This window comes from Colobus angolensis, unplaced genomic scaffold (assembly GCF_000951035.1).
Source record: "Colobus angolensis palliatus isolate OR3802 unplaced genomic scaffold, Cang.pa_1.0 Scaffold241, whole genome shotgun sequence".
In the NCBI taxonomy this organism is placed as follows: domain Eukaryota; kingdom Metazoa; phylum Chordata; class Mammalia; order Primates; family Cercopithecidae; genus Colobus; species Colobus angolensis.
In genome coordinates, this window is record NW_012115611.1 from 5277427 (window position 1) to 5302725 (window position 25299).

The window sequence follows — 25299 nt, forward strand, 5'->3', positions numbered from 1 at the left end:
TTCCCTCCCTCCCTCCCTCCCTTTCTTCCTTCCTTTCTTCCTTCCTTACTTGGAAAATGTTCCCACTGAGTTTCAGGCAATAATCTCCAATTCGCCACTCGCAGTGATGGCTTGAAATCTAAAAGGAGCTTCAAGTCTTACTCGTAAGAAAAATTACATCCTATCAACTCAGCCTGCTCTTAAGGAAAAAGAAAGTTTCAATAGTAGCCTTGACATTTAAGAATGCAAAACAGACAAAACAAAAGCAAAGAAAACAAAAGCAAACTCTTGAACAACATAGACCTTTTTAAGAAATGTGTTTACAAAAGTGCATTAACTCCTGTTGAAATGGTCAGAGAGGCTTACAGATAACTAATCTGAGCTACTCTAGGTGTCCAGCAGCCATTTTCATCAGAGGCCAATTGTTGTAAATATGGGGGGGAGAAAAAAGAAAGACTTTTCAGATCACCATGTTTCTAAAACATCCAATTTATAGTTGTGTTTTATATAAAACTATTTTGAGACTTTAGGGTAAGGGTAACCTCATGATTGTGATGGAAATATTTAAGGTGTCATTTTAGTGGTAAAATGGGAGATGATAGATAGGAAAGCAGCGAGGATCTGTGAAGATACATGAAAGGGAAGAAAAAAACATAATGAAAATAAAATGCAATAGTGGAAAAGAGGAGACCAAAAAAAAAAAAGCATACTCTAATCCTCTTTTACTTGTTTTCTTCCTAAAATGATTTCTTAACCACTGACTTCAATATCTTTCTATTATTAGGTTTCCTTTTTCCCATAAAGCCAATATTCATTAGTTAATTAGCTTTACTCTATTTCTTGGACATAGTATTCCAAACTTTGTCCAGTGACCTGTGGAATGCACACTACTGATTTTAATGAGAAGTGTCAGGCACTGTTGGGAACACAGCATTAATAGAGTAGGGATGGCAATATCAGAACAAAATTCCATCACCAGCATTTTGATAAATGTTTTATGTAATACAGAACTATTAGTATTTATAACTGCTATTTAGTTTTAAAGTTAGAATAATTTATAAATTAAAATAAAAATCAGTGAAACAATATTTACTACATCTTAAATAGGTTTCAAAATGTATTTTTTTAAATATTATGAAAAGCCCATAAATGTAATAAAATTAAAAATAAAATGTTCAATATTTTACTAACAATTAGTAAAAATTTTTACTGTATTAAAATAATAAAGCAATTTCATAAAAAAATTAGAAAAAAATATTTTTTAAAGCGTTAACTTCAAATTAGAAGTATACTTTTGCTTAAAGTTTTCCAGCAGGTGAAACAACTTTTTCAAACTCTATACTAGTCTAGTAAATGGAAAGGAGATAGCTATAAACTAACTTCAAATAGTTTTCTCTTCCTGTGCTATCTTGAAATACTCTCATCACTTGTTTGAAAACTTGGAATCAGTTTTTGATACATTTTTTTCCAGGACATGAACAAAATTATATTTATAATTTTTATAATATTTAAGTTGTAATTTTTGCCTTAAAGCACTGTAGTTCACATTTGTCTCTCTGGTTTCATCATGCATACATGGAGATTCTGAGGGAAAGTTACTTGTATCAGTTTCAATGCTGTCATGTACCTATTCCACTACTTGGGCCAGAAAGACTTTGAAGGAAATTAAGATTTATTTTTATAATAGAATCTTTGCAATAGTATTACATGCTTACATACTGTGACTTGTATGAGCACAGAAAAATGTCTAGACTTATGGACTACTTCATATGATGAATTTATCTTTTAACCATAAACTGAGCAACAAGGTCACTTCCTGGATCTCAGGAAGCAAATAATTCAGATGTAAAAGTTATTTAAAGATGAAAATAAGAATCTTAGAAAAAACCATCTGCATTTGATAATTAAAATTAATATGCTATGCCTCTGTCCTAGAATATAGAAAGCTAGTATAAAACCTATTAAAACAGCAACTCCTCTGCCTTATTATACATTAGTTTATGGGGAAGTGAGGGAAAATTAAAAATACATGAGTATGGCCGGGCGCGGTGGCTCAAGCCTGTAATCCCAGCACTTTGGGAGGCCGAGATGGGCGGATCACGAGGTCAGGAGATCGAGACCATCCTGGCTAACACGGTGAAACCCCGTCTCTACTAAAAATAGAAAAACTAGCCGGGCGAGGTGGCGGGCGCCTGTAGTCCCAGCTACTCGGGAGGCTGAGGCAGGAGAATGGCGTAAACCCAGGAGGCGGAGCTTGCAGTGAGCTGAGATCCGGCCACTGCACTCCAGTCCGGGCGACAAAGCAAGACTCCGCCTCAAAAAAAAAAAAAAAAAAAAACATGAGTATAATGACAGAGAGAGGTGCCATATAATTAATTAATTTAATTCAGATAAAGTGGAGGGAGAAATTGAGAAGAGGTATTTCAAGGCTGTGTCAGGATCAACAGGAAAGGCATCTTTGAGGAGATAATAGTTGAGTGAATAGCTGAAGGAGTGTACAAATTGCTGCTATGCTTTCTGGGAAGCATGCACTTCAGAAAAGGGAATGGCAAATACTGAGGATTGAAGCAGGAGGTCCTTGAGATATTCAGGAAACATCTCAAAGACCAAAGTGGTGACTTAGTAGGAGATGGTGGCAGAGAGAGAGGCAGGAGGAAAATATGGCTCACCTTGTAAGCATTTTAAATACTTTATGTTTTATTAATGCACGGGAACCCCCTGAATCACATCGGCAGAGGAATAACATGATTTTAAAACATATATTTTATGTGGATTTTTTTTGTGGATAAAAAATGATAAACAAGCAAACTATTTTACACTTGCTTTACCTGTAACTTTCAGCATCGAAAATAATGACAATCTGTTTTCTAGTTACTCAGGTCAAAAACTATAGGGCCACTATATTTGTTCTTTTTCTTTCTCATTCAATTCACTCTAAAGAAACATTGTATTGACTCCATCTTAAATATACATCCACAATCCGACCCCTTCTTACTATGCCCTCTCTCCAATTCTAATCTAAGTCACTGTCCTACCCAGATTACTATACTATAAATTACTATAATAGCTTACTAACAAGTCTCTTTGCATCTGCCTATGTCTCTGTACAGTTTCCTTTCAAAACAACAGTCACACAACAATTTAAAAATATAAGCCAAATAATATAACTCATTTGCCAGCAACACTGCAATGCTTGCCATTATACTTAGAGTGAAAATGAAAGACTTTAAAAAGGCACTCATGATCTAAAACTTCCCCAGATTCTGATTTCTCTTCTATCTTCATTTCTGCTACTTCCCTTGCTTTCTCCAGAGCAGTTAGTCTGGACTCATGCATGGGTAGGCTGAATAGGCTAAGGATTTTGCAGTAGGTAATTCCTCTGCCATGAGCAGTCTTCCCTTATTCAGCTGTACATCCCCTCACATCATTCAAATCTCCACCAAAATATTAGCTTTTTTGATGAGATATCCATTCACTATTTGACATGTACCTGAATGAAGGTTCGAAACAATGAGGTCAAGAGGGAGGCTATTGAAATGTTCCAGCTAAGAATTTGACTTGAACAAGGGTGTTAACCTTCATAATGATAAAAGTGTTCATATCCATGATATGTAGTTATGGGAGAGTTTAAAGGATTTGTTGATGGACAAGATGTGTCAAAAGAGAGAAATGAAGAAATCAAAGAGTAATATAAACAAATACTGGCAGAAAAGAAGGTTTGTCCAGGACTCAATAATCAATTATGAATTTGGAATACATTAAGTCTGAGCTGCTATATTAGATATACATAAAATGGACAAGAGCTTAATGGTAGGATGAGAATTAAACAGGTTTAGTGTTTTCAGGTCAATGGAACATAGAAAAAGAGTCAAGGAATTTGAAAGTGGATGTGTAAGTATGTTTTTAAAAAGAAAATGGGGACCTGCAGTGGGTAATAGACACAGGAGTGTCAGTGCAGTCATATAATTGGAGGTGCCTGTTGCTTTTTTAAAAAAATTATGATATTTTGTCATTACAGTGTATGAGTGAATGAACTTGAAATACAGGAAGTGGGGATTAGACAGTGAAAGAATTTAAATTAAAGGTATTGCAAGGTGTGCAGTTACAGGCATGAGAGCTTGTACAATAAGACCATGGGAGATGGACTGAGGTGAAGGAGAGAGGAAAATTAGCAAAATAATTATCAAAAAATTTAAACAACCAAAGTGAGTGGATTTCCAAGAGGGATGCCAAAGTTATCGAAAAATATCACCACAGTGGTGATAAAGAAAAAGTCAGCAAGCTAGATGCTAAAACATTTAGTAAAGGATAAGCAGAAACTGAGAGTAAGGCTACTAGAAAAGGAGCCAGGGAGAGGGTAAAGGGGAGAGAGTCAGAGAGAGAGACAAAATACAGCTGCTGGCTAGGGTTTTCAGAAAGAGAAGGGAAAAAAATGGCCTGAATATGGCAACAAGGGCAACGCTGTCTATATACTTCATAGTCTATGGTACACAACTATAGAAGAATGAATAGTGACCAACTAAGAAGGCTACAAGAAAAACTGTCCTCAGGTTTCAGTGAGAAAAAGAAAGGAAGGTATAGAAAAAATATTGTGGACTGGGCGTGTGGTTTATATCTGTAATCCCAGCTCTTTGGGAGGATGAGGCAGGAGGATTGCTTGACTCCAAGAGTTCCAGACCAGCCTGGGCAACATAGTAAAACCCCATGTCCACAATTTTTTTTTTTTTTTAATTAGCCAGGTGAATAATCCCAGCTACTCAGTTACTCGGGAGGCTGAGGTGAGAAGATTGCTTGAGCCCAGGAGGTTGAGACTGACATGAGCTTGGTTCGCAACACTACATGCCAGCCTGGGTGAAAATGCGAGACTCCGTCTCTAAAAACTAAACAATTAACATAAAAAATTAAAGAAAAAGAAAATATATTGTGGATACTTGGAAAATATTCTGTGGACAAAATAAGATACAAAAGGCACAGTGGAAGAATATTGGATATTAAGAAATATTGGAGGTTGTGCAGAGCATTATGGGGCTAAGTTTCCTTTAATCAGGTATGCCAGGAAGACTTAAAGATTTCATGATGTTAATTCAAATTTTATGTGCATATGTCTGTACTAACTTATTATATTTTATATGGAAATTAATACATCCAAGGAAGGAAAAAAGTTTATACTTATGAGAATGTATGCTCTTAAATGAGGCGCTTAAGGGGCCAGATTACGGGATACCTCCTGTCACCTATAACAGTACTCCAGAATATAAAGTCGTATTAATAGTATCAAAAGCTACTCTTGATGAGAAAATGACAACAATGTCCTAGATATTTTTAATAGTTATATAGTTTATGATCAGAATCTGAAGTTAAAAACTATATTTAAACTTTAAAAAACTTTTTCCTATGTTAAATTTCAGAGTGATTGATTCAAAAGTTAGCCTTATAAATGGGACTATTGATTTCAGGCAAAGAAAAATGTAGCAGCTCAGCTTTAGCGATAATTAACTCCAAAAGATTAAGCTTTCCTGTTGAATATTATTGAGTGACTAAGTGGAAGCATTCCATTAATTAATAAATTCCTCATGCAAATATGTGATTGCTATTTTAAAAATCATTTTTTAAAATTAACAAGAAAATACAATTTTATTATATGTTGAAATATGTATACCTATGCATTTCTGCAAATTCAATGTTCTATTTCAAAGTCACAGTGCATATAGACTTAATTAGTTGTATTTGCGACATAAACTGAAAACCTTAACTTTACCCATGACTGACATGGTGAGATTTATCACAAGCCAAATTAAATAAATGCTGAAACTGACTTGGGGGTGGGGGTGGGGGAAGGTATGTTAATACATCAAATTGAAATTTAAGTAGTGTAAGTTTTAATAATCTAAATTCAGTGAGTAGAAAACAGAAACAAAAAATACAATAAGCTGAGAATATAAAAGAGAACATTATTATCCCTTGAAATATCTCAGAATCTGGGAGGAGAAAATAAAAGGCTTAGAAAACAAAATTCTCAGTACCACAACATTTCTGATTTTTAAAAACATAGTATTCATATTTTCCTAATATTTATTCAGTGGCATATTTTACAAAGTTTTCTCCCAATTAATTTGGTTAAATAGTTGATTTTCAGACTTGAAAAACTGTTATATTAGAAAGACACCAGGTGGCTTAATGAAACTTCATTTCCTGGTTCATTTCCTCATTTGACTCTAAGCAGTAAAAGTTTGATCCTCCTGATATGTTGAGAATATTGGAGTCATTGCTTTCAGTAAAACTTAGAGAGAGAGAGAGAGACAGGGAGAGAGAGAGTGTGTGTGTTTGTGTGTGTGTGTAAAATGGCAATATTAATAATGTAGTTCATGATAGTCTTCAAAGCCCGTACGTGATTTTGGTGAATAAACACTTTCCACTCTACACAAGTGGGAAGTATGGTGGAGAATTCAGAAACTTACATGTCAGGTCACAATGACTTTCCCTTCTGAACCTCCATCCAAGAGGTGATCAAGGACTCTAGGAAGCATCACTGGAGCTGTGTCCTGCAGCGCCATGGACACTGCCACCTTTGTAAGTGAAGTGGAGCACAGAGTCCTGTACCTTTAGCACTGCCTTTGGAGGAATTTCAAAATGTCTATTGAGTTCTGTGAGCTCCTAACAAAACTCAGCACTACTAACTTCATGCCAACACTCACAGTCAACCCACTCTGGTCTACCTTTGAGGCCGTTAAAATTAATCCCTTATTACCATTACCTCAGATCCCCAGGAAGTCAGTGGTTTCCAAGTCATCCCTCAATGTGTGATTCTTTTCCCCCAAGCAGCTCTGTACACTTCTTTCATATTCTTAGGAATCTCTTTCTTTTGACTGTAAACTCTCAAGTGGTGGCTGTTCTCTCTCCCTCTTCTCTCACAGCTCAATGTCTACATGTTGTATAGTTGTCTTTATCTTTTCCTCATGTCCTATCCTCCTCCTTAAAAGCCTTACTTATTTGAAGATGATGCCATCAAACCATGCTACCCATATCTTCTCCTTGTCATAGTCATAGCTAACATTCCTGAGCATCCCCTCTAATTCTTTAACATTTAACATCTGACTTGTTATATCTTTCTCTAATGTAATCCCAAACTTACTTTCTTTGTTTGTTTGTGTGTTTTCAGACAGAGTTTCACTCTTGTTGCCCAGGCTGGAGTCCAATGCTGTGCTTTAGGCTCATCACAACCTCCACCTCCTGGGTTCTATGGATTATCCTGCCTCAGCCTCCCGAGTAGCTGGGATTACAGGCATGTGCTGCCATGCCTGGCTAATTTTGTATTTTTAGTAGAGACAGTGTTTCTCCATGTTGGTCAAGCTGGTCTTGAACTCCTGACCTCAGGTGATCCTCCCTCCTCAGCCTCCCAAAGTGCTGGGATTACAGGCGTGAGCCACCACGCCTGGCAATCCCAACCTTACTTTGTTATTTTTTCCAACTTTATTGAAGCATAATTGACAAAGTGTGTAAATTTAAAGTGTAAAAAGTGATAATAACTTGGTATACCATATATTGTGAAATGATTATCCTTAGCTAACATATCTGTCACCTTGCAGAGTTATCATTTGTATGTGTGAGGGGATAGCAGGTAAGATCTAGTCTCCTAACAAATTTGAAGTATGCAATGCAACAGTTTTAGCTATAGTCATTACCTTGAACATTAATTCCCCAGAGGTTATTAATTTTTTTTTTTTTTTTTTTTTTTTTTTTTTTGAGGTGGAGTCTCACTCTGTCGCCCGGGCTGGAGTACTGTGGCCGGATCTCAGCTCACTGCAAACTCCGCCTCCCGGGTTCACGCCATTCTCCTGCCTCAGCCTCCCGAGTAGCTGGGACTACAGGCACCCGCCACCTCGCCCGGCTAGTTTTTTTGTGTTTTTTAGTAGAGACGGGGTTTCACCGTGTTAGCCAGGATGGTCTCGATCTCCTGACCTCGTGATCCGCCCGTCTCGGCCTCCCAAAATGCTGGGATTACAGGCTTGAGCCACCGCGCCCGGTCTGTCTTTTTTTAAATTGATACATACTGTTTGTACATATTTATGAGATACATGTGATATTTTGTTTCATGCTTAGAATATGTGATGATCAAGTCAGATTTAGTGCATCCATCACTTCTAGTATTTACCATTTCTATGTCTTGGAAACATTTCAAATTCTTTCTTCTAACTGTACTGAAATATGCAATATTATAACCCTCGGAACACCCTCCCCCATTTCTCTCAGCCCCAATTGCCTGAAAACCAGTATTCTGTGTCTATGACTTTGACTTTAAAAACTTTTACAAATTAGTTAGATGATACAATGTTTGTCTTTCTCTGTCTAATTTATTTCACTTAGCATAATGCACTCCACATTCATCCATGCTGTCACAGATGACAGAATTTCCTTCTTTATGTGGCTGTGCAATATTACGTACATACACATGCAAACACATCACATTCTCTTTATCACAATAGCCAAGGCATGGAGAACACCTAAGTGTCTTCATTATTTCAATATCTGCAAAGTTTATTTATTTGCAACATTAGCATCTCCTAGGAATATATTGTCTCAACTCAAAGATCTGAATCTTCCCTCTAACTCTACAACCTACTCCCACTCCAGTATGCTATATACTACCCTAATATATAACTACATTATCTTCACAATGTTAACTTACATAATCTTGATGTTAAGTATTTTATATTCTATGCACAGCCTCATTTCTCTTTCTAATTTACTCCTTGTAGCTCTTTTCTCCCCCAGTGCTTATTCCATCCCACAATCCATTGACCCTACCAACATTTCAGTGTCTGTCATCCCCAACATATTCTCTACTGCCTCTTTGTGTGAATTAGATTACACCTTTTACTTCTATAATCACTTATTGCATACACCCTTAAATCACTCTCTTTCCCCTCCGTTGTCATAACTTGGTCAAGGCTCAACCCTACTTTAATTCAACACCCTAACTATTTCTGATGGGCATATGAGTAAACTACACTTGGTTTGAGATTGACACACATGATTGTAGACTGAACTTACTTTAAATTCATGTTCACTTACTTCAAGGAGATGCTGTAGCATGTCAGTAACACTTTATTTTCCTCATACTCACTTGGATTGCTATTTCATCAGACATTGCTGCTTATTTCACCTGAGTAACAGAGCCATCAGAAGACACTTTCCAAATGATTTAACAACCACACATTTAAAACAACCTATTCTATTTTTCCTTCCATTGCAATTCATTTAACATCTGCCATCCTATCTAAGCTAACTCCTCTGCTTGTGCCCTATATCCCAACCCACTTCTACTATGACCTAAAACTACACTATTTTGAACTTTACTTAGTTGCCAGTTTATTAGCTTGTCTAATAATTGTCTGTATTTTTCTCATCTTAACTCATGAAGTCCTTTTAAATCTCATATTCTAATCCATTAACTCCCTCAAATATGAGTGTCCCAAGTCTCAGTCTAAAACCTTCTTATGTTCCTATCTCAGTTCAATGTGAAGTAATTTCATTGAGTTACCTGTTTTGATTTCTATTTTTTCTAAGCTAACTTATTTATTTATTTATTTATTTATTTATTTATTTATTTATTTATTTATTTATTTTACATTTAAGGACTACAAGTGTAGTGTTTGTTTGTTTGCTTATTTTTTGTTATTTTAACATAGATATATTACATCGTGGTGAAGTCTGGGCTTTTAGTGTACCCATAACCCAAATAGTGAACATTTTACCCAATAGTACATATTTCATTCTTACACCCTCTCCTACCATCCCATCTTTTAGAGTCTCCAACATCTATTATTCTACCCTGTATGTCAATGTGTACCCATTGTCTAGTTCCCACTTCTAAGTGAAAAGTTATGCTTTTTACTTTCTGGTTCTGAGTCATTTCATTTATGATAATGGTTTCCAGTTCTATCCATGCTACACAAAGACATGATTTTATTATTTTGGGTGCCTAAGTTGTATTTCATGGTGTGTGTGTGTGTGTGTGTGTGTGTGTGTGTGTATGTGTGTGTGTGTATGTGTCGTTTTTAATTCAGTCATCCATTGATGGACACTTCGGCTGATTCCATGACTTTGCTATTATGGATGGTACTGTGATAAACATATGAGTGCAGATGCTATTTTGATATAATGATTTCTTTTCTTTTGGGTAGATATCCAGTAGCAGGATTGCTGGATCAAATGGTAGTTCTATTTTTAGCTTTTTGAGAAATCTTCATACTGTTTTCCATAGAAATGTACTAATTTATTTTTCTATCAACAGTGTGTAAGCATACACTTCTCTCTGCATCCTTGTCATCATCTGTTGATTCTTGACTTTTTAGTAATAACCATTCTGATTGGTGTAAAATGGCATCGCACTGTGGTTTTAATGTATTTATCTGATGATTAAAGATGTTGAGCATTTTTTTACATATTTGTTGGCTGCTTGTATGTCTTCTTTAAATAAAAAAAAAATATTTCTTCATGCCTTTTGCTGACTTTTAGTGGGGTTATTTGATTTTTTTCCTTGCTGAGGTGTTTGAGTTTCTTGTAGATTCTGGATACTAGACTTTTGATGGATGTTTTCCTTGAAAATGTTTTTCCTATTCTATAGGTTGTCTGTTTACTCTGTCGACTTAAAAGTATACTACAAGGTTATAGTAACCAAAACAGCATGGTATTGATATAAAAAATAGACACATAAAATAATGAAACAGAATAGAGAACCACATACCTACAACAAATTGATCTTTGACAAAGTCAACAAAAATATACACTGGGGAAAGAACATCCTATTCAATAAATAGTGCCAGGAAAAATAAAGAATTACATGCAGAAGAATAAAACTAGACCCCTATCTCTTACCATATTCAAAAATTAACTCCAGTTAGATTACAAACTTAAACATAAGACCTGTTATTACAAAAATCCTGGGGGGGGAAAAAAAAAAAAACAGGAGAAATTCTTCCCGACACTGGCCTAGGCAAATAATTAATGACTAAGTTATCAAAAGGAAATGCAACAAAAACAAAAATAGACCAAAATTGAATATAATTAAAATAAAGGTTTCTGCACAGCAAGTTTCCTGATTTTAAATGCCATGTCTCTGGCACTTGCTTCCAAATGTATATATTTAGCCCTGATAGCTTCTCTAAAATGGAAACATACTTGATATCTACTTCAGTATCTCTACTTGGCTCTTATAGGTGTCTTGTCTAACACTTTCAAAACTGACATCTTGTTTTCCTCTCCTGCCAACCAGGCCCTTCTTTCTACAGATTTTTCCATTTTGGAAATGGTATTAGAAAACTGTTTAGGTTTATTTCCCAACCTTTCAATTGAGCAAACAACCTTGTACTTACCCTTGACTTATTTATGTTACTTCACATCTAATCCTTCAGCAAAAGATTGAATTATTCTTAGAAATATATTTCATATCTGATCCTTAACTACCATAATCACAAGTCATCTTGATGGCAGTGTCAGTCACCACTAGCTCTGGGCTACATAGTCACAGTAGTTTTCTAGCTGGTCTCCCTTCCCTTGAGAACATACACCAACACTCTATTCAATAAAATTGAATCAGAGTGATCATTTAAAGCAGTATCTGCCTACTAGAATGGAAGTTTCTTATGAAAATAGCTTTTTGTCTCTTTAAATTTTTTTGGTCTTTTTAATAGTTGCAGAAGAGTTTTACTTAGAGTAGGAAAGTTTCTGAAAAATACATAAATATTCCTTAAATTAAATAAATTAGTCATTTCATGTCACAGCCCAAGTCAAGACCTTCTATTTCAATCATTAAGATACAAAATAATTATTATAAATAAATTACATAATGCATCAAATAAATTAGTTAGAAAATATTCTATACATAGCATAGTAAAATAATTTAGAAACACAAAAATGAAGTGGCATGCCCAAGATGGCCGAATAGGAAGAGCTCCAGCCTCCAGCTCCCAGCGTGAGTGACACAGAAGACAGGTGATTTCTGCATTTTCAACTGAGTTACCAGGTTCTTCTCACTGGGGAGTGCTGGACAATCGGTGCCAGTCAGCTGGTGTAGCCCAACCAGCGAGAGCTGAAGCAGGGCAAGGCATCACCTCATCTGGGAAGCGCAAGGGGGAAGGGAATCCCTTTTCCTAGCCAAGGGAAACTGAGACACACAACACCTGGAAAATCGGGTAACTCCCACCCTAATACTGCTCGCTCTTCACCAAGGGTCTTAGCAAAGGGCACACCAGGAGATTATATCCCACACCTGGCCCAGAGGGTCCCATGCCCAAGGAGCTTCCCTCATTGCTAGCACAGCAGTCTGAGACCTGACTGCAAGGCAGCAGTGAGGCTGGGGGAGGGGTGCCCGCCATTGCTGGGCTTAAGTAGGTAAACAAAGCCTCCAGGAAGCTCGAACTGGGTGGAGCCCATCACAGCTCAAGGAGGCCGGCCTGCCTCTGTAGACTCCACCTCTGGGGATAGGGCATAGCTAAACAAAAAGCAGCAGAAATCTTGGCAGAGGTAAATGCCCCTGTCTGACAGCTTTGAAGAGAGCAGTGGATCTCCCAGCACTGAGGTTGAGATCTGAGAACAGATAGACTTCATGCTCAAGCAGGTCCCTGACCCCTGAGTAGCCTGACTGGGAGATGTCACCCACTAGGTGAAGACTGACACCTCACGTGGCGGGGTACACCCCTGAGATGAAGCTTCCAGAGCAAGAATCAGGCAGCAACATTGGCTGCTCAGCAATATTCTATCTTCTGCAGCCTCCACTGCTGATACCCAGGCAAACAGGGTCTGGAGTGGACCTCAAGCAAACTCCTACAGATATACAGCTGAGGGTCCTGACTGTTAGAAGGAAAGCTAAGAAACAGAAAGGACACCCACACCAAAACCCCATCAGTACGTCACCATCATCAAAGACCAAAGGTAGATAAAACCACAAAGATGGAGAAAAAGCAGTGCAGAAAAACTGGAAATTCAAAAAATCAGAGCGCATCTCCCCCTCCAAGGAAACATAGCTCATCGCCAGCAATGGAACAAAGCTGGACGGAGAATGACTTTGACGAGTTGAGAGAAGAAGGCTTCAGTCGACCAAACTTCTCAGAGCTAAAGGAGGAACTATGTAACCAGCGCAAAGAAACTAAGAACCTTGAAAAAAGAATGGATGAAAGCATAACTAGAATAATCAATGCAGAGAAGACCTTAAAAGAACTGATAGAGATGAAAACCATAACACTAACATGAGAACTATGTGACAAATGCACAAGCTTCAGTAACCAACTTGATCAACTGGAAGAAAGAGTATCAGTGATTTAAGATCAAATGAATGAAATGAAGAGAGAGAGAAGTGTGGAGAAAAAAGAGTAAAAAGAAATACAAAAATGAATAAAACACATTCTTCCTGAATATCTTACAGTAGAGTAGGTTTTTCTAGTAATTCAAAATCATTTTCATAAAGTAGTCAGCAATATTGCAAAAATATTTGATTTTCTTTTAATAGATAACTAATAATTGAGTGAGCAATAAAACTACTTGTATGGCTAAAGATTAACCATTTAAAATATGTGAGTAATCTAACTTAGTGGTTTGTAAAGAATTTCAGCATATTTATGTGGAAAGTTTTCAGTTGCAAATAACATAATCCTAACTCAAACATACTAAACCAATGCAGGGAATTATTGGCTCATATTGTTACACTGTCTATAGGCAGTTCTTCATAAAGAAATTGATCATTGTTCTGGCTCTCTTTTTAATCCTTTCAGATGTATATCTGTTTTGGTTTTGTCTGCTTGCTGAACTTCATGGCTGCAAAATGACCTCCAGTTGCACAATTACATGCTACAATACAGTTTCTTAGTGTCACTGTAGAGTGTGACTTTCATTTCCCTTTAAAACCTCTAGTAAGAGTTTCATTGTTAATCTTAAGTGCAGACTTTCTTCCAAATGGTTAAAGTATCAACTTGAAAAAGTACCAAATAGACCTTGAAAAAATTTACCTTCTAGGGCCAAACAAGCAAGTAGGGGGTGAAAAAGTTATCTCACTTTTGTAGACGGAGAGCAGTAATGCTAGAGAAGAGTTAGAGGAATTATCTAGGAATTCCTAGTATTTGGATGGCTAAACCACCAACCAAATACTGGTCAAGTATCCTTTTTAAAATATTTGTTGCATTTTTTGCAATTGTTGTATTTCACAAACTCCATATTGTTTTCAAATTATTATCCGAAGTATTACATAAACAATCAAATCATTCTTCTATAATTTAAGAGAGTCGCCAAAATTGTATTCAATCTGGCTGATACATCCAAGACATCAATTATTCCTTTTCCTTTCCTATCAGACTCTACTTGTGTGCTACCTGCTCCTGGCTTTACCACTTTTGATACTTTACAACTCTTTCTGCTCATAATAATAACATTTTTATGCTAACTTCCCATAGACACCTAAAGCTTTCAGTCTTTTAGGTGGTAAGGAATTTTCTGATTTTTAACTACAGGAGAAAATTAATTTCTTTCTAACTGTATTGCTTTAAATTACTAGATACCAAATAAAAATTTCCATAACCAATGTTTCACTGTCTTTCTCAAGGAGGTAATTCTGCTTTAGTTTCTCTCTCATCTACCCATATAAATTTAGATCAATAGCATATGTTCAGGTAGGAAACTAGTATCATCATAATCACTCTATTATTCTCCTTTCCACATTTGACTCCTTTTCACCTTAACACATTTTTTTCTCCCAAATTCAGAAGAGCAAAACTTCAGTAGAAAAGAATAGTTAAACTAGGTGGAAGGTATAAGACAATTTACCACATCGATGCTGTTTAAGGCCAAGCTCATCTTAACTAACAGTTCTCAAAGTATGGTGTCTCCAGATCAGGAGCATCAGCATCACTTATGACTTGGTTGGATACCTCATAAGTTAGTAACACACAGATAAATCCTTAACATAAAAGCATTGAAGTCAAGTCGTTTTTATTTATTATTATATTCACTAATATTCTTTGACTCATATGAGAACAGAAAAATAGATTTCAAGATTAATTTCTTGTCGTTATTTTTCAACTTCGCACTTAATTAATATTTATTTTATCTCAATTATTTCACCTGAGCCAGAGTTAGCAATTTTCTTTTTAATCAGTCAGTTTTATGTTTGGGGAGGAGATGTGTCTGTTTTTTTTTAAGTTGATCACTTTTCTAAGTGCATTCACTAATATACTAGCATATTAAGGCATAGAAACAGAATTGTAAATTAAAAGTAAATATTTTTAAAAAGATAGCATTTAGGTTTACTGATGAATTAATACACGATTGAAGGTATGCAAAAATTTGACCGAATGGGTTAGAGTTTTCAATATCTTGATATAATGATGAGGTTTATGGTCACTTCTTTTGAAAAAGTCACATTTCAAAAGGTTAAAAAAAAAAAAAGTTAAATTTGGATTCCTTTGAAATAGATTAAAGTATTGTACAGTGTGAAGTGGATGTATATTCTAAGTTTCTTTTCAATGTGTTCCAAGGCTATTCTGTACCCCACATGTTAATTTTCTGCTTTTATGAATTATTCTAAAATTTTAAGGCTACTTACTGCTTTTCAATAATGCTCAACAGAATTTACTTTAAGCAGCCAGATAAAAGTCAAGCAAGTGTGAAGAGTACAAATTGTATTTCTTAATGATGTGAGAAAATGTCTATAAAGCTATTTAAAATGGACTAAATTATATGCCCAGATATTTAGGTCACTTCTGCCATTTATAAATGAGTAATCTGTGGCAAATTATTCCTTAAAGAAATAATGAATTCCTAAAAGTCTGCCTAAAGACCCTAACTAATATCTATCTGCTGAGGTCTGTGAAATACAGGAAGAAATAGTTATTCTATTATTTTAAAATATTTCAACACTATATGTGTATAATAGAAATAATACTATGGAGACATATATCTCTCTTTTCTTTCTAGATCTTCAATTATTATTTGGTTATATTAAAACTTCCATTATGAAACAAAGTATTTGTTTTATAACTGTACACCTAAATTATGCTTGGTAATTTCTCAAATATTTATTTTAAATTAATACCATAATAATTAACCCAAAACATGAAACAAAATTTTACATTAAATTAAAATAGAATATTGTATACCATTAAGTAAAAGTTAGGGTTAAAACCAGAACATCATTATATTTTTATTCACATGATTTAAAAATCCATATATTTTGTATTAAAAATAAACAGAAAATTAATTAATTATACCTGCAATGATACTCTCTCTCACATTTCTTACATGTAGCGTTATTCTCCAAAGGAAATGACTCAAATGATGTTTGAATGCTCTTACAAAGCAAATCTGTAAATATTGGTGAACAGATGCACATAACATCCTACGAAAGATTAAAAAAACATTTTTACAAAGTAGTTTGGATATTTTAAAGGTAATGAATGAGTTCTTACCTGGAGAAGGGCTAAAATTATTTTCATGAACTTGGAGTAGAAATTATCTGTCAGCAATGTGGCAGACTCTATTTTCCAAAATGTCACACACCTTCTCCCATCTCACACAGTCTTCCTGCTATATGAAATCGAAACTCCTCTATTATGAGTTAGGGTCTACATTCCCTTCCTCTTGAATGTAAGCAAGATTGTGACCATGGATAAAATGATGCTTTAAAGGCCATATGGATTCTATCTAATTATCTTAGGGTTCTTGCTCTTTGAACCCAGCTACCATGCTCTCAGGAAGTGCAGGCCACATGGAGAAATCATGTTTAGGATTGTGGCTAATAGGTCCAGTTGTGGGCCAAGCTAACAGCCAACATTAGCTACCAAACATGTGAATTAGAAAACTTTCAAGATGAAGTCCAAGTCTAGACACTTTCTGATGGCAACCTCAGAGGGACTCTAAAAATCATCTTAGCTGGGACAAGTCAGTTCACAGTACCATAAGAGATAATAATAAAATAATTATTTTAAGCCACCAAGTTTTGGGTTGACTATGCATAGAAAATAAACCATTGGCACCTGAAACAAGTCCATGCATCCATGGGCAGGTAAAATAAAACAAAATTACATTTGCTGGGCAAAAGCTAATTTCACCTGCATTCAAAATACACTCTAGTCATCATATTTCTCCCTCTTGCTGCCCTCCTTATTTTTCCTCTCTTTTTTCTTTATTATCATTATCATCAATATCATCATCATTACCATCATTTTCATTATCATATTTATCTGAACAACAAGATTTATTAAGTGATTCCAAGGTGAAAAGCCCAGATACTTGAAATTGATGATTTTGTTTTTTTCTCATGGAATCCAATAAAAATTTATTTAATTTAACTCAAAACTAACGTTGAAAGAGGTATATAGCTTGCCCAAGCCCATACATGGTAGCAATACAAATGATAAAATGTACAATATTCTAAGTAATTTATCTATAAAATAATTCTTCTAAATGTAATAATGAATAATAGAGAAGGAAAATAGAATTAAAGTACTTCTATGAATTAATAGTTAAGCATACATCCATTAAAAGTCATGTCTTATATTGATTCTTTTAACTAGTAAAATTAAGAATGTGTTCAATTGTTCATTATTTTCAAGTTTAAAAGCAAAACATTTTAAATGATACTATTAATAGTTCTTCATAGATTATTGTACTAGTTTTTTATTTATATACTACTTTTTATTTATATAGCAAATTATTACAAACTTAATAGCTTAAAGCAACAACAACAACAATCATTATCTTAGAGTTCCAGAGGTCATAAGTCTGAAAAGTTTCAGAAGGCTAAATCCAAGATGTCTGCTGTGTCCCTTCTGTAGGCTCTACAGGAAAATGTTCCCCTCACTTTTCCAGCTTATTCTAGAGGCTGCATTCATTTTTTTTCATTTATGGTCCCTTCTTCCATGTTTAAAACCAGCCTCATTACATCATCGCATCTCCCTTTGACTCTGATTCTTCCATCTCTCTCCACTATTTTAAAGGACCCTTGTGATTACACTGGATCCACCCAAATAATCCAGGATAATATCAGCTGATTAGCTCCTTTATTCCATCTGCAATCTTAATTTCCTCTTGCTGGGTAACATAACACATGCACATATTCCCAGGATTAGTGCATGGACATGCTTATTTATTTTATTTTTATCTTATTTTTTGGTGCAGGATGAGGGGGATAGTCTGCCTACTACAATAATAGTTTCCTTGATTTTTAGAAGAAACATGTATTATTGCTCTTTGCCTCTGTATCTCCAAATATTTGGGTCTAGTATATTGTACATTGGTAACAAATCTTTGCGCATGGTAGAAGTAATTTCAGGTGGAGTAAAAAATGTTCTTCTATAAGCTTTTATCCGTATATTATGTACTATATAATTTAACTAATTCTTCTCAGCAAAAGTTCAGCAATTTTTTTTTGACAAAATGGACAATTCTCCAGGGAAAAAAAATTCTTTTCAGAGTGTTAGTAACAAAGGGTTCAGGAGGTTGGAAAAGTAAACTCTTAAAGTTTTTTAAAGACTTAATGATAAATATGAGTCTAAATTGAAAGACAGTAATTTGTGAGAACAGCTAACGAAATATTTCCTATTCTTATTTTTTTATTTATTCACTTGTTAAATTGAAAAGTTAAAGTATAACAATATTGAATAACTAAAAGATGAACAAAAAGCAGTAAGTAAAAATGAAGAGTATACAAATTTATATTCTTTTAAATGGCAGAATACCGCTGGAAGAGCAAAATGTTTCCTATATAAATAGGAAAAACTAAAATAAGTAGATTATTCTTGTTTTTCTGAGTTTAACAAACTACCTTATTGAGAATTCTAATTATTTATTCTTTTCAAATTGCTTGGTAATAGTAAAAAAGAATTGAAACCACTCACTTGTATGTTAGATTGAGACTTACATTTGATATTTTGATGCTGTTGGTACCATTCTCACACAGTATTAATGAACACTCATTGACATCAGTTTCACCATTTTGGCTGGAAGATCCTTTTGGGCATTCATAAGTGTAAGCAGAGCTGCTATTTGGGCAAATTCCTCTTTTCCAACAAAGTAGAGAAACACAAGCTTTTGTTGACACCTCACAGAATGGACCTTAAAAAATCACACACAAGAAAGACAAAAAAGAAAAGGAAGGAAAGAAGAAATGAACATAGGTATGTAGTAAAACATTCTAGAAAATTTCTCTAGAGTTCATGAAATATTTTTCTTTAACAAATTTATTGCAGTGTAAGTTATATATTATAAAATTCATTCACTGCAATTGTACAAGTCAATAACTTTTGCAAATGTATAGAGCTACTCAAGCATCATCAGAAGGCAGTTTTAGCACAATTCCATTACCCAAAGAAGAGCTCTTTTGTCATCAATCTTTGTACCCAAACCCACTTCCAGGCATTTCATTAGAAAGGTATGATGGAGTATGTGGTCTTTTGTGATTGACTTCTCTGACAAGACTGAATTCCAATCAATGAATATGCAATGTACCTCCATTTTTTTTTTACTATTCTTACATTTCTCTCAGCATTGTTGCATAGCTTTAAGTTAAAGTCTTGCATTTATTTGTTAAATTCATATCTAAGCATTTTGATGGTCTTGTGACTAGAATTGTTTTCTTAATTTTATTTTTGAATTTTATTTTTATTCATTTATTTTTTTTAGTCAGAGTCTCACTGTGTTACCCAGGCTGGAGTGCAGTGGCGCGATCTCAGCTCACCACAACCTCAGCCTACTGCATTCAAGTGATTCTCCTGCCTCAGCCTCCCAAGTAGCTGGGACCACAGGCATGCACCACCATGCCTGGCTAATTTTTGTATTTTTAGTAGAGATGGGGTTTCACTATGTTGGCAGGCTGTTCTTGAACTCCTGACCTCGTGATCTGCCCGCCTCGGCCTCCCAAAGTGCTGGGATTACAGGTGTGAGCCACTACACCCAGCCTTGAAATATTGTTTTTAATATATAGAGAAAGGTAAATGACTTGTGTATATTAGCTTATAATCTGAAAACTTTATAAACCCAGTTACTAGTGCTAGTAGTTCTTTGGGGGATTCCTTAGGATTTTCTACATATTAGATTATGTAATTTGTGAATAAAGACAGTTTTACTGCTTTCCTTTCAACCAATATGTCCATGTGTGTGTATGTGTGTGTGTGTGTGTGTGTCTGTCTGACAAATAGCCTGGAAACTCCTATGTTCCAGTGTTAAATAGAAATGGTGAAAGTAGATATCATTGTCTTGTTTCCCTAATTCTTCAGAGAAAGAGAAAAGGTGTCATCCTGACACCTTTAGGATGAGGTTCCCTGGACATTTGTCATAGATGCTTTTCACCAGGCTGAAAGATTGTTTTTCTGTTTCTAATTTGTTGAGAGTTTTTATAATGAACAGGTATTAGATTTTGTGATATGCTTTTCCTGCAACTACTGTGATGATTATGTAGGCTTTGTCCTTTATTATATTAATATGGTATATTACATTAGTTGACTTTCAGATATCAAAATTATCTTGAATCCTGGGCAAAAAATTGTACTTTATCAGGATAGAAAAATATTTTTATATGTGATTGGATTCAATTTTCTTATATTTTGGCTGAGATTTTCTATCTTTATTCATAAGCAATATTGATCTTTAGTTTTTTGTGGCAGCTTTGTCTTTGGTTTTGGTATGAGGGTAATACTGGCCTGATAGCATGACTTCAGAAGTGTTCCTTTCTCTTCTCTTTTTCCTTTTCTCTTCTTTTAAGAGATTAGTGCCAGTTGGTGAGGATTGGTACTAATCTCTTAAATATCTGGCAGGCCTACATGAATTTTCCATTTCTCCTTGATGCACTGTTAGTAATTTACATATATTTAAGAATTTATTTATTTCATATAAGTCATCACATTTGTTGGCCTAATGTTGTTCATGTTATCTCCTTACAATCTTTTAAATTTTGAGTGGTCACTAATGAGTCCTCACTTTCAATGCTTATTTTATTTACTTGTGTCTTTCCTTGTATTTTTTTCCTTGTTCATTCTGACTAAAGATTTGCCCATTTTGTTTTCCTCAAAAATCAATTTTTTGTTTCATTGATTTTCTCTAAGAAGTTTTAATGATTTCTGTACAAATCTGACTGTTCTCTTTTGTTTGTATGCTTTTCATTTAATGTGTTCTTTTTTCCATTTATTTAAGGCTGAAGCTTAAAATATTGATTTGAGAGTTCTTTTTCTGGTGCAGAAACTTGGGATGATAAGCACTGTTATAAGTGCTTAGGCACAGTATAAGCACTGTTTTAGCTAAGCACTGTTTTAGCTACATTTCATAACTTTTCATATGGTTCCATATTATTATTTTTCTTCTTTACTCTCAGGTTATTTCAGAAATTTGTTGTTTATAATAATTTCCAGATATGTTAAGATTTCTAGAAAAAATTCTGTTGTTGATTTCTATTTAGTTTTGTGAGGGTTGAGGAACATATATGATCATATTTGTATTCCTTGAGATTTATTAAGAATAATTTTCTTGCCATGCCTATTTGTTGATACACTATCAACAGCACAGTTGTACAGTGAGGTTTGGCACTCGAAGGGATGTGAAAGCAAGTGCCTCTTTAAACTTTATTTCCTAGGCAAGTCACTTGCCTCTCCCCAGTTCCTTCTCTACTAAGATCATGTGAATAGAGTTAATAAACTAGTACTATTAAGGCCCAAGCCTGGAGTACCCACTGCAGCTTTTATCGAACTCAGATCAGCATGTATTTCACTTCACAGTTAAAATACACTTGTCAATCTGTTCAATGTACTGTCATTAGGCACACCATAGTGGCATTAAAATGTAACTGCAGTAGTAGACTGACAGGCCTTGCTATCTCTGTGAACTCCTAGATTTTTAAGACAAAATTTATTCTTTTACTCCTCTTAGCTTAAGTAAGGCTTTGGACAATTGATGCGTGTTAGAAAAATCTGAAAAGGGAGACATCTGACTCTCAGCTAAAAAGACATATGTGGACTTCGAAAGTTAAGGTATTTGTAATTAAAGTTTATAATCATTTCCATCCAAATTATCATATAATGCAAGACTTTTTAGTAAACAACATATTTGTTGGAAAAATTTCTTACACCCAACTCATTTATTACTATGTGAACAGGAGCATAAAGAAATACTTATCTACAAAATATTAAGTTATTTATGACAAATTACTAGCCAGAAAACACTGCTTAGATTATGTAATATTAATTCATTTGGATTTTGGATTGTGTGTCAGTTTCTAAAACAGACAAGCACAAAGGCTGTATAAAATGTTCAGCCACCACAACATAGACATTATTATTTGAAAAAAACTCAACCTTTAATTTGGGGATATTTATTAATATATAAGTATTTATTTTGATCATACAAAGAGTAAATGTGTATTTCTCCATGTTATGATACACTGCCATAATGTATTCCTTTTAAATAATCAAATATTGATGATATTTGATTAGATATTTAGTGGTACTTAATTAGACATAAATATTACTTGAAATTACACTGGGAGGTGCATTCAAGATGGCCAAATAGGAACAGCTCAGGCCTCCAGCTCCCAGCATGAGTGACACAGAAGACGGATGATTTCTGCATTTTCAACTGAGGTACCGGGTTCATCTCACTGGGGCGTGTCGGACAGTTGGCGCTGGTCCGCGGGTGCAGCACGTCCAGCAAGAGGTGAAGTAGGGCGAGGCATCACCTCACCTGAGAAGCACAGGGGGAAGGGAATTCCTTTTCCTAGCCAAAGGAAATTGAGACACACAACACCTGGAAAATCGGGTAACTCCCACCCTAATACTGCACTTTACCAAGAGTCTTAGCAAACGGCAAACCAGGAGATTATATCCCACACCCAGCCCAGAGGGTCCCATGCCCAAGGAGCCTCCCTCATTGCTAGCACAGCAGTCTGAGATCTGACTGCGAGGCAGCATTGAGGCTGGGGGAGGGGTGCCCGCCATTGCTGGGCTTAAGTAGGTAAACAAAGCCTCCAGGAAGGTCGAACAGGGTGGAGCCCACCACAGCTCCAGAGGAGTCTGCCTCTGTAGACTCCTTCTCTGGGGACAGGGCATAGCTAAACAAAAAGCAGTAGAAACCTTGGCAGAGGTAAATGCCCCTCTCTGACAGCTTTGAAGAGAGCAGTGGATCTCCCAGCACGGAGGTTGAAATCTGAGAATGGACAGACTTCATGCTCAAGCAGGTCCCTGAACCCTGAGTAGCCTGACTGGGAGACATCACCCACTAGGTGGAAACTGACACCTCACACGGCAGGGTACACCTCTGAGACAAAGCTTCCAGAGCCAGAATAAGACAGCAACATTGGCTGCTCAGCAATATTCTATCTTCTGCAGCCTCCACTGCCGATACCCAGGCAAACAGGGTCTGGAGTGGATCTCAAGCAACCTCTAAGAGATACACAGCTGAGGGTCCTGAGTGTTAGAAGGAAAGCTAACAAACAGAAAGGACACCCACACCAAAACCCCATCAATACGTCACCATCATCAAAGACCAAAGGTAGATAAAACAACAAAGATGGAGAAAAAGCAGTGCAGAAAAACTGGAAATTCAAAAAACCAGAGCACATCTCCCCCTCCAAGGGAACACAGCTCATTGCCAGCAATGGAACAAAGCTGGATGGAGAATGACTTTGATGAGTTGAGAGAAGAAGGCTTCAGTCGATCAGACTTCTCAGAGCTAAAGGAGGAACTATGTAACCAGTGCAAAGAAACTAAGAACCTTGAAAAAAGAATGGATGAAAGGATAACTAGAATAATCAATGCAGAGAAGACCTTAAAAAAACTGATAGAGATGAAAACCATAACACAAGAACTACATGACAAGTGCACAAGCTTCAGTAGCCAACTTAATCAACTGGAAGAAAGATTATCATTTGATTGAAGATCAAATGAATGAAATGAAGTGAGAATAGAAGTGTGGAGAAAAAAGAGTAAAAAGAAATGAACAGAGCCTCCAAGAAATATGGGATTATGTGAAAAGACCAAATCTATGTCTGATTGGTGTGCCTGAAAGTGACGGGGAAAATGGAACCAAGTTGGGAAACACTCTGCAGGATATCATCCAGGAGAACTTCTCCAACCTAGTAAGGTAGGCCAACATTCAAATTCAGGAAATACAGAGACCACCACAAATATATTTTTCAAGAAGAGCAACTCCAAGACACATAATTGTCAGATTCGCCAAAGTTGAAATGAAGGAAAAAATGCTAAGGGCAGCCAGAGAGAAAGGTTAGGTTACACACAAAGGGAAGCCCATGAGACTAACAGCAGATCTCTCGGCAGAAACTCTCTAAGCCAGAAGAGAGTGGGGGCCAATATTCAATATTCTTAAAGAGTTTTCAAACCAGAATTTCATAGCCAGCAAAAGTAAGTTTCATCAGTGAAGAAGAAATAAAATCCTTTACAGACAATCAAATGCTGAGAGATTTTGTCACCACCAGGCCTGTCTTACAAGGGATCCTGAAGGAAGCACTAAACATGGAAAGGAAGAACAGTTACCAGCCATTGCAAAAACATGTCAAAATGTAAAGTCCATCGATGCTAGGAAGAAACTGCATCAACTAGCGAGCAAAATATCCAGCTAATATCATAATGACAGGATCAAGTTCATACATAACAATATTAACCTTAAATGTAAATGGACTAAATGGTCCAATTAAAAGACACAGACTGGCAAATTGGATAAAGAGTCAAGACCCATCAGTTTGCTGCATTCAGGAGACCCATCTCACATGCAGAGACACACATAGGTTCGAAATAAAGGGATGGAGGAAGATCTACCAAGCAAATGGAGAACAAAAAAAAGCAGGGGTTGCAATCCTAGTCTCTGATAAAACAGACTTTAAGCCATCAAAGATCAAAAGAGACAAAGAAGGCCATTACATAATGGTAAAGGGATCAATTCAACAGGAAGAGCTAACTATCCTAAATATATATGCACCCAATACAGGAGCACCCAGATTCATAAAGCAAGTCCTTAGAGACTTACAAAGAGACTTAGACTCCCATACAATAAAAATGAGAGACTTTAAAACACCACTGTCAACATTAGACAGATCAACGAGACAGAAATTTAACAAGGATATTTAGGATTTGAACTCAACTCTTCACCAAGTGGACCTAATATACATCTACAGAACTCTCCACCCCAAATCAACAGAATATACATTCTTCTCAGCTCCACATTGTACTTATTCCAAAATTGACCACATAATTGGAAGTAAAGCACTCCTTAGTAAATGAAAAAGAACAGAAAGTACAACAAACTGTCTCTTAGACCACAGTGCAATCAAAGTAG

The 25299-nt window shown here is 35.7% G+C and overlaps 1 protein-coding gene across 2 annotated transcripts in view; it reads right to left on the reverse strand.

The window, feature by feature from the left end:
• The window catches only part of EYS (eyes shut homolog (Drosophila)), a 2062375-nt gene that overhangs the window by 1723922 nt on the left and 313154 nt on the right, over nt 1–25299 (reverse strand). For both annotated transcript variants that reach the window (XM_011945635.1, XM_011945634.1), the window contains exons 6-7: nt 18887–19080; nt 16236–16363 (exon numbers count right to left, since the gene is read on the reverse strand). In XM_011945635.1, the coding sequence (XP_011801025.1) occupies nt 16236–16363; nt 18887–19080 (322 nt within the window). The remainder of the gene's footprint in view (nt 1–16235; nt 16364–18886; nt 19081–25299) is intronic.